The sequence below is a fragment of the Tetrao urogallus genome, assembly GCF_951394365.1.
Source record: "Tetrao urogallus genome assembly, chromosome: 1".
NCBI classification, from domain to species: Eukaryota; Metazoa; Chordata; class Aves; order Galliformes; family Phasianidae; genus Tetrao; species Tetrao urogallus.
The window spans coordinates 156,546,956-156,559,959 of record NC_136813.1 but is presented as its reverse complement, the minus strand read 5'-3'; the positions used below and the strand labels follow the sequence as shown (position 1 = coordinate 156,559,959).

General features: G+C 48.7%; 1 protein-coding gene across 6 annotated transcripts in view; it reads right to left on the bottom strand.

Moving 5' to 3' along the window:
- KCNC2 (potassium voltage-gated channel subfamily C member 2) overlaps window positions 1-3,771 on the bottom strand; it is a gene marked incomplete at both ends in the record, with an annotated part of 94,389 nt that extends 90,618 nt beyond the window's left edge. For all 6 annotated transcript variants that reach the window (XM_079549157.1, XM_079549159.1, XM_079549155.1 and 3 more), the window contains one exon: window positions 3,139-3,771. In XM_079549157.1, the coding sequence (XP_079405283.1) occupies window positions 3,139-3,771 (633 nt within the window). The remainder of the gene's footprint in view (window positions 1-3,138) is intronic.
- Between the last annotated feature and the right edge of the window lie 9,233 nt (window positions 3,772-13,004).

The following is a 13,004-nucleotide window of genomic DNA, read 5'->3' as shown; positions in this document are numbered from 1 at the left end:
GAAAGACGCAAGTTAACTTCGCTAAGAATGCACTCCCGTATGATTTCTGGGGCTCTAAGCCTTGAGGGGACCCATTAACCCCATTCTCTCCCTTGCTTGCCTCCCTCACTTCGCCAACCCTTCCCACAGCTGACCTCTCTGAGTGCTGGAGGCCAGAAGTGTCACTGCAAGCAGCCTCCAAAGGCATCATCGCAGGTACAGCCGCACACAGGAGCTTCTCTTTTCCAGCAGCACACAGCCTGGCATCCCTGTCCCATCCCTGCTCTGTGCATGGACAGACAGGCTGCTCCTGGGGACAGACAGACAGCTATGAACACTGCAAGTCCCCGTGCAGCTTCTAGTTCCTGTGCTAAATGCAAGAATAATCCACAATCCTTAACAAAAATCAATGATGAAACTAATTATTTCTTTAAACAGCATCATATTTCAACTATTATTCAAAAATAAAAGGCCTTAAAAGCTTAATTAATTTGAAATATGGTATCTGAGATTGGCGCTGACATTCCGGGTCCCGCCGGGCATCTGCAGACACTCTGTCAAACTCAGTGCTAATTACATCTCTCGTACTTCCTTGCAAACTATTTGGACGTCTCTCTGCACATTACTAAAGCATAAAGAGCCCCTTGTGCTCACGAGCCAAGGACCATCAGAGACTCCAAAATACCCCACCATTGTTAACCAGTCACACACACAACACACCGTGCAATAAGAGTTGGTACAGAACTGCATCACACAGGCGGATTCGGCTGCCCAATGCATCTCGTGCTAGGGTAGCTCTTACACTGGGACCTCTCCGTCCAGACAGCAGAGCTCCATCAGAGAGCAATCTGTGAGAGGCAGTTTCGGGGAGCTCAAAGCAAAAGCAGTGCCATTGCACCCTTCCTTACAATCCACAGACAGAGAAATCCAAAATGGTGAAATGCAAACAAACGATATTCAGACGCAACTCCTGAACTTGAGATACAAAGGAAAGTGTTGCAGGTTTCAAAGCAATCGCATGCATACAGTGCGCATTACATTTTGTATTTACAAGAAGTATGGCTAGCAGATGTCACTATCAAACTGCATATATTAAAGTTGATTTTTTCAAGTCCTTAATGCAGTACACCTTTTTGTCAACAGATGAGTTCCACTGTTTATGTAACATCGCTGGATGGTCTTGCTAGAATAATCTGTGCGTGCACTATCCCCCAATAGGTTACCATGGCAACTTATATTTGAATTTCTATAAATTTCTATTTTTAGAGACTACAGTTTAGGATAAAGAAAAACAGAAATATTACCTGCCACCCCATTAATAACCAACATCCAGTTTTTCTCAACATCACATTCCTCCGAACAGACAGTGCGGAAGTTCAATCAGGCAGCACTGCTACGGATCACCACTGTAATTAAGAAAGTTTACCAGCAAGCTGTCTCACCACCATCCCAGCAGCGCATGAGTCAGGAGCTCGCACTGCGAGGCACAATTGATGCTCACGGAGCTTTTCTTGCACTCAGTAAGGATCTCACCCAAATATTTTTAGAGTTAGTCATCATTTCAGCTGATATACAACAATGCTGCATTTGCCAGAATACTCAGAAAACAAAGTGTCTATCTCAGGTGCGGGGAAATACTGAACTGACAACGGCAGTTCAGCTCCCAGCTGGGTGTACCACCACCCAAACTGCCACACACTGGGGTGTGGGTGCAGGCGTATGCTGGCCCCGAGGCACAGAGGTGCCCCATGCTTCCAAGTTGCCAGCAGCAATCTGAGCAGCCTGCCTGAGTGGGGGGGGTGCAGGGGGAAATAACTGCACAGAGCAGCAGCGCTGAACAGAACCAGAACTTGGAGCTGCAGCTCTGGCATTGCCTCGCTCTGCCTGCCCGTGGCTGAAATCAGAACATATTAATTTAAACCCCTTTCTAACTTTACGAAGCTAAATATCTTCTCTAATAGATGATCATTGCTAGCGCTCCACAAAGTTCAGTGAAAGGCTCCGTGCCACAAAAGCTGCAGATCTGCTGCTGTCAGCAGCTTCTCCAGCAGCGGTGGGGAAAACCACACTGCTGTTAGGTCAGGTACCGACAGCTGAACTCTGCTGAGTTCGGGCAGCCAAGATGTGAGCTGCGTGTGTGTCCTTAATGAGCAACAATACAAACACTACCAATGTGTATTCTGAACACAGCCTGCTCTAGAGACAATTGGGGTACCAGCTGGAGTTCAGCACCCCCTGACACCCCACTCTCTGTCAGGCTGTGGTGACTCCAGTGGCACTGCTGGGGACAGCACTGATCGCTGACACAGGATGAGGTCTGGGTTCTTCACAGGGACACCCAGTGAAAGCACTGTGAAATGCTTCCTGCAGCTTTAAATCCAAACCCATTTCAACCACGAGCTCTTTCTCATGTGCTGCAGGCAGGACTCGCTGCTGGGTGCTGTTCCCACAGCTGAGTTCAAGGCATCACTGCATACTTCTCCCAGAGGTGTTACAACCATTTGCTCGTTCCATGGGTTAGAAAGCAAAACCCATCACCACCAACAGCAGTAACTACAAGTCAGGGCTGAAACTCGCACCGTGCTCCAGCACAGAAGAAAGAGCCAAAATCTAAAATGCCACCTGTCAAGAACTTGCTGAGGACCAGTGTTCCCTCACAGCCCTCAGCTGCAGAGCCATGAGGGCTACCCTGACAGGCAGAGGGCAGGCGGGTGCCCTGTCACTGGGTCCCACAAAGCTCATCAGAGCAGGAGCACCGAGCAGGAGCTGCCAGCAGAGCCCTCCTGGAAGGGCTGTGGGCAGCCACCACCTCATACAACCCAACACTTCCCTGAAAGCCAGAGCACATGGTGCATACACAGCCTTGCATGCCCCCAGAACGGGCACTTAGAGCCCACTGGCACACAGCGTGGTCCTCCAGTCAGTAGCACTCCCACATCTCCACTGAGACCAGGACAGCGGGCACAGCTCAGCCCAGAGGGGCCGGTGTCACACCTCACAGCATCCCACCACGGCACCACTCCACAGCCCACCCTGTGGAGGCTGACCTCCACCAAGACGCCCCACGCTGCCAGCACCCCGAGGCTCCCGAGGCACCACCACCGCCATCACCCAGACGTGACGACGCATCTCCCGGCAGCGCCGTCGGTGGGCGCTTACCCTGGCGGCCCGGGAGGAGTAGGGGTCCTCGAAGAGCGCCCAGACGCGGGGCTGCAGCCGCCTCCAGCGCCCACCCTTGCCCTCGGCGGCCGCCGCCACGTCCTCGATGCCCAGCCGCTTGGCCGCCATGTCGTCGTCGTCGCCGTCGGGAGGCGGCTCGCCCGTCAGCAGATCGGGCGCCTCGAAGATGTCGAGCGCTTCCTCGGCGTCGCGGTGCTGCCGGTAGGTCATCCAGCAGCAGGGCTCCACGTCGGTCTCGTCGATGCCCCAGAACGCCAGCTCCTCCTCGAAGAGCGGCCCGCACACGTCGGCGGGGCAGTGCAGCTTGCCGGTGCGGTAGTAGTTGAGCACATAGGCGAAGACCCCCGGGTGGCGGTCGAAAAAGAATTCGCTGGCCCCGCCGCCGCCCCGCGGGCTGCAGCCGCTGCCGGGTTCGGGGCAGCCGCCCGCCGGCGGGGCCGCGTTGGGGGGCGGCGGCGGCGGCTCCTCGGCGCCGGGAGACTCGCCCTGCGACTCGGCGGCGAGCAGGGCCAGGCGGGTGCCCGGCAGGGTCTTCAGGGTGCTGCGGTAGGTCTCGTGCCGCGTGCCCCCCACGTTGAGGATCACCCTCTCGTTGTCCTCGAGCTTCCCCATCGCTCCGGGTGGGACATGACTGGGGCGGCGCGGGGCGGAGGAGCGGGACGAGCTTCTGCCTTCAGCGCGGACAGAGAGAAGGAATGAAGGAGAAGCCCCCCCGGCATCCTCGCGCCATTCCCCGCCTATCCCGGCCGCCTCCGTCCCACCCCGTTTCCCGGCGCGATGTCCCCGCGCCGAGCTCTGCCTCCCGCCGCCCCCCAACGGCTCCGCTCCTCCTCGAGCCGATGGCACGGAGCGCGGGCAGCCCGTACCGAACGGCGCCTACAGACTAAGCACACAAAGAGACGTGGGAGATCCGCGTCTCTTCCCCCCGCCTCTAACCCTGAGAGGGGAATAGCCGCGTGCGAGGGGACGCGAGCCCCGGCAGCAGCAGGCAGGGCGGAGGTCGCTGCCTCTCAGACGCGCCCGCGGCGGGGAGAGTCGGGGAAGGGCTGCTCCCGGCCCCCGCCCCTCAGTACCTGGACCGGCGGCCCGGCGGCGGCTCCTCGTCTCGGGCGTCGGCGGCTGAGCGAGAGCTACTTGTTGTATTGCTCCGCGTTCAGGTGGCCGCGCCGCCTCCCCCCGCGCTCAACTCCGGCGGACGGAGAGGCGGCTCCGGCCGCCCTCGTGGGAACCCCGCGGCCATGGCGCACCGCGGGCGGACACCTGAGGCCGCGCCGCTCCGGCACCGTGCGCGGGGAGCCGAACGAGAGCCAAACCACGGCCGGGGCCGAAGCTCCGCCCGCGGCGGGGGCAGCGCCGCCCCCCACAGCCTTCGGCCCCGCCGCCGTGTGCGGGTCTGCTTCGGGAAAGCAGCGCGGATGGATGGGCGGATGGCTGCGGGTGTACGCATCGGTACGCCCCGTCCTCCGTGTGCTGAGGGAGGCGGGAAGGGGGACAGACCGAAGGTGAGAGCTCCTGTAATGTACCAGGGGAGCGAGTTGGACCCTGTCTGTGCCTGTGCCAAGCTCTCTGCCTCCAAGGAGGCCGAACTGTTTCATACAGCATTCCTTTTTATATTCCTTTTTGCTCTCTACTGAAGTTAGTCAAAGGGAAGCAGGCATTCAGACTCAGGCTGAAAAGAGGGGCTTTCAGCCCTAGAGGCTCTGCCTGCCAGGCAAAGCAAGAGGCGATTCCACATAGTGCTTCCTCGGGAAAAAGTTCTTCCTCCACGCACAGGGCACTGCTGGCACAAGGCGGGGTAACAAACGGGATAAGGCCGTCTGAAGTGTCCCCCTCCATGTCAGAGACTCTGGCTGGACGCTGCTGACTTAGGGGGGCAGAGCTCTGCTAGCAGCGTTGCTCGGAGGACACCGTGCTTTGACCACATTGCCCTAACCCAGATCTGTCTCTGTGGGGCATCCGTGATGTAAATACAGCCACCCAGAGCAGCAGCAACTTTCAGAAATGGGTTTCAAAAGCATGTTGCAGATGTACGTTTTGAAGTTCTTTAAAAAAAAAAAAAAAAACCTGGAATATTTCCTGCCAAGGTAGATAAAGTCAGTCAGTGAAAACTCCTGAGAGCCAAAATTAATATTCAGTTATAGAGTTGGAAATCCAGTGGAAAGCACTCACCCATCTTAAACCAGAGCAGTGCTTGCTTCTCTTTGCAGAGGGGATTTGTGAGAAAGGGGACACAGGGGAGAGCAGAGCAAAATGAATATTCATCATCTTCCCTCTGACCTAAGAGAGGTTTCTGGAGAAATGCAACACATTGGAGCACTGCAGCATTCATCCCTTATGGAAAGCCATGGGGTGGCAGCAGCTGCCAGAGCACCAGGCAGGCTGTATCAGTGCAAGTGCTGGGATGGCCCCTTGGCTGCCACTGCCACCCAGAGCCCATGTCCATGTCGGGATCCGGCCTAAGGTCTCCTTCACAAGGACCAGCCACCACTACAGGGACTAACAGGGATGGCATCTCACAAGCAGAGTTTTACTGTTGTACCCCATAACGCAGATACCATGAGGAAGGCCCGTGTTACGAGAAATTAGCTTATGCTTCAAACTTCCTTAAGATAGAAGGGGGGGGGGGGGGGGGGGGGGAGGGGGATTTACTTGTGGGAAAGAATAAGCCACAGAAATAATTTTTCTAACTGGTAAGGCAAGAATGGTCTCTTCTATAGTGTAACATTCCATCAGTCAAATCAAAGCATCTGTATCCTACAATCTCTGTTTCTAAATATAATGCTTTTCATTTCTCTGTGTCACTCTTCCCTGTGTTTCCAGCATGCGGCACATTTCTCAATGAAGGATGAAATTATGTCAGACATTGAGTTCCCAGAGCCAGTGTTTTATTAAGTGATACCAGCAAACACACAGACAATATTCAACATAGGTGGGAGAATTAGCAGTTATGAATTAATTTCACCCCCCACAGGACACAGAATTTTGGCACCACCATTTTGCAACAGAAGCAGAAACAAATTAGACATAAGTACGAGAGAAGTGTGCCTGCCAGGTTAGACTTACCATGAAACATGTCTGCAAACAAACAAAACAAATTAAACCTATCCACAGACTGTCAAACATTTTCAGGTAAAAGTTTAGTGGGAACATTTCTGTAGCTCAGGACTGTGAACTTTCCATGAAGAACTGAGTGACACTGAGCAGTACACAACCAATTTTCCCTACTGGGGAGGAGGGTTCCTATGGGATTGCTTTAACTGAGAAAGCAGTGACATCAGATGCTATTAGATGATGAGCATTTTAGCTACTAGAAGCTATATTCTTCTTGCAAGCTTGAGTACTGCAGTGCAAAGTCATTGAATGAGCAGCTGTCTAAATGAAATAAATGGGAGAAAAGACAAGGCAGAAAAGAAAAGCAGATCTGATGGAGAAAGCCACACTCTAGATTCACCCGCCCCTCCATAGGAGCTCAGTTGACTAGAGGCAGCTAACCTTCCCAGCTGCCTTCTGGGGTGAAACACAAGGCAGAAGCCTCTGAGTTTCTCTGGTGTGGGCACCATCTCTTATTTTTCATATGATGTTGTAATTGGAGAAGGAAGAAATCAATTTTATAATTGAGAATTACAATGAAGATAGTGCAACAGCCAAAATATGATCAATTTATATCAGGTTAGTTGATGATTAAATAAGCAAGTAATTATTTTAAATATTTGCCATCATTAGCATGTTATTAAGGTTCCACTTATTTCTTTTGCTTGTTTTTCCATTCTCCCTATTATTTATAATCATTCTCACTGTTTGCATGTATTAATTCATTCCAGAACTTGTGCAACGTGACAGCCACATTATACTGAAGTGCACTGGTGATAAATCAGAATCACCATTCGGAATTTGGGGACAAAAAAGAAGTCTTGGATTAAGTAAATGTCTGTAAAATACAACTGTTAGAAGCCATGGGGTAACTAAACCGCACAAGGCTAGAAGCAGAGCCAGCAGGAAGATGTCATCATTTTTCATTTCTAGAGCACAACTGCATTTTTAGTCAATGCAGTAGAAATGTAAATGTGGTTTGATCAATACCACAGAATTGGTGAAAATAGGTCTCCTTGTAGAAAATGATCCAAAAAAGCAACTGAGATTGGATGAGACGAGCAAAATGTGGAAGTGTTCGTGCTCTCCAATAGTCCCCCAGGAGCAGGCAGAAGTCCCCAGTATGGGCCAGTGCACGTACACAGATGTGTTCCACCCACCTTCTGCCATCACAGATCTTCAGCTCTTTGTGCCATCCTGGTGAATGGCGTGTCACTCACTGGAAAACAAAAAACTGGAAGAATTCCTCTTATATATATTAAAGAAAGAAAAAATAGAGGACTCAAGTCTGGGGTCTACTGAGAAGCCACAGCACATGTTGGAAACACAGGTGTGTGCTAACTGCACTGCCAGATTAGTATTGCACAGCACAAGTAGGGTGGGGAGCGAGTGGTAAAATCCATAGCTTTCCGTATGTTAAAATAGGCTTTTGGTTTCTCTTTCCAAAAGAGGGGTGTTGGGAAGCAACATGCCCACTGTGCTGGGATTGGCACATTCTACGTTGTGCAGCTCCAGATCTTCATCACACCCAGCTCCCATTGCAATGCACACTCCACTTACCATCAATCAATATTCCAGCTGTCATTGAACAGCTAGCCCATGTTTCCAAAAGAATAGAACCACTTACTAAAGTAATTTAGGAGCAGTTTTATGTTTCATTTAATGGTAATTTTAAGGGATCTTCTCCTGAAATCAATTCAAATCTGATATAGAACCAGCATAAGATGGTGATTTATCTGAGGAAGTCAACAAACTCTCCTTCAGATGACATCAAAATCAATGGAAACACACAAAAGAACCACAACCATTTTCAGACAGCTCCAGCATTGCTCCACCCAGTTTTTTTGTTCCATCACAGCTGAACTAGAAATCCACCTCATCTATCATTTTCCTCCTTTCTGTGACTAACCAACTCCATTAATTTCATTAATGTTTAATAAGAGACCCCACTTTATCTACTCCAACAAGACAAGGGATCTGCTTTAACAAGTTCTCTTATAAGGATGTGTGCACTGGTGATCTTTCAGGCATTGCTGGAGGAACAGCCATTTTCACTGATCACTGGTTTTTTTAATAATGATTAATTCTCCGCTATTGATCCAAGGAGTAACAGTTACGTTTTGCAATGGCTTTGTTCTCTCATCATGAGCAGTTACAGTTTATCTGCCAGAAGAAAATCCCTGGGATGCAAGTGGCAGAAGTCTCACACAGAGTCTCAGTGACTGAGGCAGGCAGATCTTAAATCTGATGCCGTTTCTGTGCGGGAAGCAGAGGTTTCTTCAGCGTCTGCAGTCTCATACAGCAGATCCAGTCTCACTGTATGCAAGCTTGATTAATTTTGACTGCTTCCATTCAGTTGCAGTCAAGTTTTTCTCTCTGACTTTTTTTTTCATACCACTCTGCAGACAAGATTGCCCAAATCTGGACTGAGCTGTCTACTGCCATGGAAACAGAACAGTATTCTCAAGAGATAAACACTGCATCTCCTCTGCTAGCACTTCAGCCTTGCTCACAAAAGTTAGAGGTGATGGCACAGGTTTCTTTTTGCAGCCTGTAAACTTGGCTATTACTTTGCCTGGAAGGAGAGAGCCCAATAGGGAATCCCACATCCACCACTGGTTGCACCATCAGCACTTCTCCTCTGAGGCAAGGGGCCAGCAAGCCTAAGGAGCCATGCAAGCTTATGCTCAAGCAGAGAAGTCTTGGCAGAAACAGCCTCACTGGCTGTTAGCAGCCTTTGTTTGTATAAGGAAAAATCAAAGGAAGCTTCAAGTTTTCTTGAGTCTTTGTGCACCTTTAAATGCATCACCTTGAGCACAGAGCAAGCTGGTCACACTGTTATACTTGATTGCCAAAGATGGCATGTCCATGCTGATCTTGCAAGCATTATAACAACATTTGATACCCTTGAGAGCTTTTACAGATTTGTTTTGACTAAGACTCTTGCAGTAAAAGTCTAGAACAGAGATGATCGCTGGGCCCTGAACTGATCTCACCGGCCAGACTACAGCAGGGATCTGTGTCCCGTAAGGAAAGGTGAACAAGATGAACATCTTCTTAGCTTCAGCTATACCACTTTGCTACAGTAATTTCCTTATCCTTCTTACAGGAGAAAGGTATGTGCCTCTACAGAAAGGCCTGGTACCCTGCTTTTCCTACAGAAGTGGACAGACTGAAGTTTGTAGCACCACAGTGTATGCGCCAAAGTTAGGCAGCAACTTGCCAAGACCTTTCTGCAATGCACGGCTGTTCCTGTACCTTCAAAGGTAGCAGTTCCTTTGTGCTGTAGCACCTTCTTCATTCCTTCTCAACTTTTTTGCAAACAAAACTGAGCCGAGAGCGTTATTCCCCTTCAGTACCATTGCGCTTTAGAAAGCCAGCTCAGGTCGCTCATTGGCAGGCCCCGGATGGACCACGAGGTTTATGGCCTGCGTCATGCAGCTTGCTGTGCAGCCTGACAGCAGGACAGACAGAGACAGCAGTCAGCCTGCCATCGCTGTGCTGGGGGAAGCTGCTTCAGTGCACAAGGCAGCTCACGGCGGTGTTCATGAGGCAGTCCCTCACTACCACTGTGTGCCGCTCAGATTCTTATCTGCTTTTTGTTCCCCAAGATGGAGGCCAAACAAAACAAACACACAAAATTGAAATCTTTCCTATTATATTTACGAGTAAATGCTTGCTGTCAAAAATGGAAGTACTCTCGTGTCACATAATAATTTGGTTTTTTAAACTCTGCAGTCAGAAACATCACATGGGATATTCAAAGTGCCTTCTGAAAACATGAGTGACTGCTAAAGATGATCTCTTTGAGAGTTGCTTAAACAACAAAAATCATCCTGTTCTGAAATCCTGCCTTTTTAGGGTTACTCTCGTCTGGTGTTCCTGCTAATCTGTGCAGAGAAGATTTACTCTGACTTTTAAATTATCTTTTCTTTCTACCAATTATCGATATTTGTTAAGCAAGCAGCAAGCTGAAATGCCTGTGCTTACATTGCACTGCAGCTGCTTGTATCATTAGCATAATATTCCCTTCTATAGCTCTCTCCCTCTCCTCTCCTCCAACACAGATGTTACATTTCCTGAGGCAAGAACTGCACCCTGAGGGAACTGCTTTGCCCAGCTCTGGGCTTCAAAGCTAGAAAACGCACTAATGTGACTGACCCAGCACAGAAAGATTCTTCCTCACCTAAAGAATTATAATAGAAGCCCAAAAGCAAAGAGAGTCGCCCAGGAGCAGCCTGCCATCCCAAGTGTAACTTTAAGCTCCTCCAACGCTGTGACTGTAAGACTGCCAACCATGCTCCAGAAAGGGCCGCTCCAGTTTAAAATCTACCAGAATCACAATTAAGACTCATTTACAGTTTTTAATAACTCCTTGACTTTGGCATTTAGCATTAATTTAGAAAATTGCTTTGGAGGTTCTTAGGGTCAGCTCCCATCCTACAGTCACCTGGCCCCTTCCTTGTGCAGAATGCGGTCACGAACACAGATGGACAAGACTGACAGCCTATGGGCTCTCCTCAGGGAGGAGCATCACTGCACCCTGTTTTGTCACAAGCACACTCAGCTTCACAGAACAGAAATGGCATAATCCACTTCTAAGAGCACAGAGGCATGTCACAAGCCTCCCCCCACACTTTTTATTAATTTGTATCACTAATTGACATTTACCATTACGATTTTTGCTTGATGATTCTCAACATTTCCCATCAGGACAGATACTAGGAATTGGCAATTTCAGCAGTCTACTTCCCTATGGTTACTTGAAACTACGCAACAATAATGCCTGGAAGCACATTAAATCCACAAAAAGCAGAATATTATAATTTGGACTACACTTAGTTGCCGTATCAGGCACTTCCAAAATGCTGCTTTCAAAAAAATGAAAAGTTCCAGCACCAGTTTGACCTCTGTTGGTGTTTATTTGGTCTTGAAATGCTGAAAAAGGGACAACTCAACAACATCTACTGTATGAAAGCAAGTGCAATCCTCACAGATGAAGCTTGTGCTTAATGACTAACATCTGCAAGGCGAATACTACCGTCAGAGGAAGTGACTTCAGGGGAGTAATTTTACCAGCATGAGTACAGGATCTAATTCATGCCAAGACGAATCACAGGATCTAAGAATTAGTCATAGGAGTCATTAATTGTGCACTTACTTAACATAGGTTGTAAGAAAAGGGAGTAGTGCTTAAGATAGATCACTGAAGCTGCTATTTTAGTTTCCACTGATTTTAACATGCACACTCCTATAATGGCCCAGGGTTTCCTCACATAAAGTGTAAAGCAAGGTAAAGTAGGCTTCCCCCACAGCATTTTCCTACCAAAGCGAGTTTTGTGAGGGCCCTGGCCAAACCTCAAAGTAAGAACAGACATGGAGTTATCAATAGCCCCAGAGACAGGATTGATTAAAAAAAAAAAAAAAAAAAAAACCAGACACCACAAGTATCCTTGACACTGAGAGGTAACAGAGACATCTGGAATCTGAATTAATCAGTTCCTACTGAGTTTAGCTCCCAGCTTCCATCAAGGCAAATCCCTGCTGCCTTTCTACTGTTTCATCTCCTCTACTGCCCCTAAAAGTACTATTATTTGATGTCTTTTGCTTTTTTTTCCTTTTTTATGTATTTGCTTTAGTTCATCTCCGTTCACTCTCTACCCTCTCCATTATACTTGCTTGCAGCCAGACCATATAACTGCTTGATGTTTTCGAAAGCTAAAAAACAAAACAAAACAAAACAGAACAAAACAAAACAGAACAGTAGCTTTGCCATAATGTCAGCTTTCTTGTTCTAGTGTGGCCAAGACAAAAATGTAGATGTGTGTAAGTCATCTCCATCCCAAAAGCTGCCTAGGAGCCAGCAGCAAGGTAATGCTGGGGCATCACAAGGGCTGTTTGAAAAGCAGTGCCTCTTATTTTACTATGTTGACCCCTGACGTCAGAGGCAGATGTTGGTGGTATGGCCACAGAGGCTGAAGCTTCCCACCAGTGTCCCATTACACTTTGTTGCTGTGACAGATGGCAGCAGAGGGGCAGTCTGACACAACGGCACTGATGTGGAAGTACATATGAAGCAATAGTGTGTCACTGAATTCGACCATGCAGAAAGAAATGCACCTACTGACATTCACTGATGCTTGCTGGATGTTGATGGAGACCAACCGGAGGCAGTGATCACCATGAGGCAGTGGGTGGAGCATTTCAGCAGTAGTAACTGTGGGTCGCTTGCGCTAGTGCTGATGTTTACAAGCATGGCATGTGGTCTCTTGTTCATTGCTAGTGAAAATGCATAGCTAATGGAATTGAAAAATATTGTTTTGTACCTGAGAATTTGCTTTATCAAATGGTGTTACTGTGCTCTTCGTATCTGTTGTAATTTCCCTGGAAATAAATAGGAGCTGTTACTTTTGGAGAAGTGTGTGCGGGTTTGTGTGTGTGCATATACATATATAACTCCTGCGGGGGAAAAAAGCCAGCCTATTTGGGTCTGGAAGGAAATGCTAGCTTCCTCTGTCATCACTGGTGATACCTCAGGATTACAAAGCAGAGTCCACCTGACTCAGCTTCCAACAGACAAAGGTAACAACATGAAAGCCCAGTACAGAATTGGCTCAGTCTCTGATTCATGACTATAAAGGAGAGGATAGATTATTAGATGTTATACACACAGAAAAAATTACGCTATTTTTGTACCAGCCCCTTTTCTTCCACAGAAACTTACCTGTTTTGCTTTTGTATGGGCTTATGTAGAC